This window comes from Monodelphis domestica, chromosome 3, assembly GCF_027887165.1.
Source record: "Monodelphis domestica isolate mMonDom1 chromosome 3, mMonDom1.pri, whole genome shotgun sequence".
Taxonomy (NCBI): Eukaryota; Metazoa; Chordata; class Mammalia; order Didelphimorphia; family Didelphidae; genus Monodelphis; species Monodelphis domestica.
The window spans coordinates 83,210,927-83,213,011 of record NC_077229.1 but is presented as its reverse complement, the minus strand read 5'-3'; the positions used below and the strand labels follow the sequence as shown (position 1 = coordinate 83,213,011).

The 2,085-nt window shown below is 42.4% G+C and overlaps 1 protein-coding gene across 1 annotated transcript; it reads left to right on the top strand.

Moving 5' to 3' along the window:
- The first annotated feature begins 281 nt into the window (after nt 1-281).
- LOC103098551 (olfactory receptor 10H1-like) lies at nt 282-1,229 on the top strand. Its single transcript, XM_007489781.1, has one exon. It carries the CDS (start codon nt 285-287, stop codon nt 1,227-1,229), a length of 945 nt encoding a protein of 314 aa, XP_007489843.1. The 5' UTR covers nt 282-284.
- The last annotated feature ends 856 nt before the right edge of the window (nt 1,230-2,085 follow it).

Here is a 2,085-nt window from a genome sequence, read left to right as displayed (position 1 = left end):
GATTAGCCTCTGTGCTAGGAGCAGAAGTACTAGGTTCACACCCATCAGTGTCATCTTTCCATATTCCACATTTTGCTCTGCTAAAGGGCTAGAATTTGTGAGCTCTCTGTCACTGGCTGTTTTCAAATGAAGACTGGATGACCACTTGTTGGGGATATGCTATTGTGTATTGATGTTCTCTGCAGTGGCTGGACTAGACACCGTTTGAAGTCCCTTCCAATTCTCAGAGTTCATGATTCAATGACAACTTTGTTTTTCTCATGTTCAACTCAGGCATAGCCTCCATGTTGGGGCAAAATCATACCATGGTGACAGAGTTCATCCTCATTGGTTTCTCCACATTCCCTCAGCTTCAGTTGATGTTTTTTGTGATCTTGCTGATGATGTATTTGTTCACACTGCTGGGAAACCTTCTCATCATGTTGACCATCTGGAATGAGCGGAGCCTCCACACACCTATGTATTTCTTCCTGTGTGCACTCTCTATCTCAGAAATCTTCTATACTTTTGCCATCATCCCTCGAATGCTCATTGATCTGGTCTCCACTCATCACAACATCTCCTTCTTGGCCTGTGCCAACCAGATGTTCTTCTCCTTCACATTTGGCTTCACCCATTCTTTCCTACTCACTGTCATGGGCTATGATCGCTATGTAGCCATCTGCCACCCATTACGCTATAATGTGCTCATGAACCCACAGGGCTGTGCCTGGCTGGTGGCTTCTGCATGGCTTGGTGGTATAGTAATGGGACTGGTGGTCACACTTGCCATTTTCCACCTGACCTTCTGTGGGCCCAATAAGATCCACCATTTCTTCTGCCATGTACCCCCTTTGGTGAAGCTAGCCTGTGGAGATGTCTCAATAGTGGCCATGGGAGTGGGGATGGTCTGTATCACAGCCCTATTGGGTTGCTTTCTCCTCATCCTTCTCTCCTACGCCTTCATAGTGGCCACTGTTTTGAGGATCCCTTCAGCTGAAGGCCAGCACAAAGCCTTCTCTACCTGTGCCTCCCATCTCACTGTAGTGGTTGTGCACTATGGCTTTGCTTCTGTCATTTATCTTAAACCTAAGGCCCTAGAATCCCTTGAAGGGGACACCCTGATGGGCATCACCTACACTGCTCTCACCCCTTTTCTAAGTCCCATTATCTTTAGCCTGAGGAACAAGGAGCTGAAGAATGCTTTGAAGAAAGTCTACCTTAGTAAGCTGTGTCCCTTGAATCTCTGATAGAGAGATCAGGTTGACAGGAACTAGCATTATCTGGTTTTTATTCTGAGATTTTATGCAATAGAACAATAGAACACTCCCTAGATGAGTGAATGAACAGACTTATTCTGGACTTATTTCACAATGGACATGAGTAATAATAATAATAGCAATTAAACATTATATCATGATTTGATTTTGCAAAGCACTTTAAATGTTATCTTGTCTGATCCACTCAATCAACTGTCTTGAAGTAGGCACTATCTTGTTGTCATTTTATATATAAGGAAACTGAGGTCAAGAAGTTGGCCCACAAAGTTAGCAACCTGAGAGATTTTGAACTTAGAACTTCATAATTCTAATTCCATCACTGCATCTATGGTTTTATGTAGGTTTCCAGAGCAAGGCTAACAGCTTCCTCTCATAGTGTTATTTACAGCACCCTGAGGGGTTCAGGTAGATTTCTAATGATCAACTCAAATTCTCATTTATGTATGTTCTTCTTAATGTTAACTACCAGTTAACAGTATTTCCAAGAGCCTTTGTATCATTTAACCACTTAATATCAATTCATTTTTAAAAGAGATTTCCTACGGAAACAAGACCAGAAGTACAAACCATTCCCTAAACTGATGATATACTTGCCATATACCACCTCTCTTTCTGGGAACAACTAAAAGGGGCTGCTACAAAACATTTGGCCCTCCAAGTTCATTTCCAGATTTAGCATAGCCAACGGAAAGAGTTATTTCTTTGTGTGCAGGGCCCAGCACTAGTTTACTGCTAGATTGGGTCTGAGTAGATCCTCAAAAATGTGCTGATAGATCATGGTCAATTCATCACACATTCTGACATGGATTTGCAACTATTGGCTTAC

Coding starts and splice junctions, on each gene's coding strand:
- LOC103098551 (XM_007489781.1), top strand. CDS start 285: ATGTTGGGGCAAAATCATACCATGGTGACAGAGTTCATCCTCATTGGT.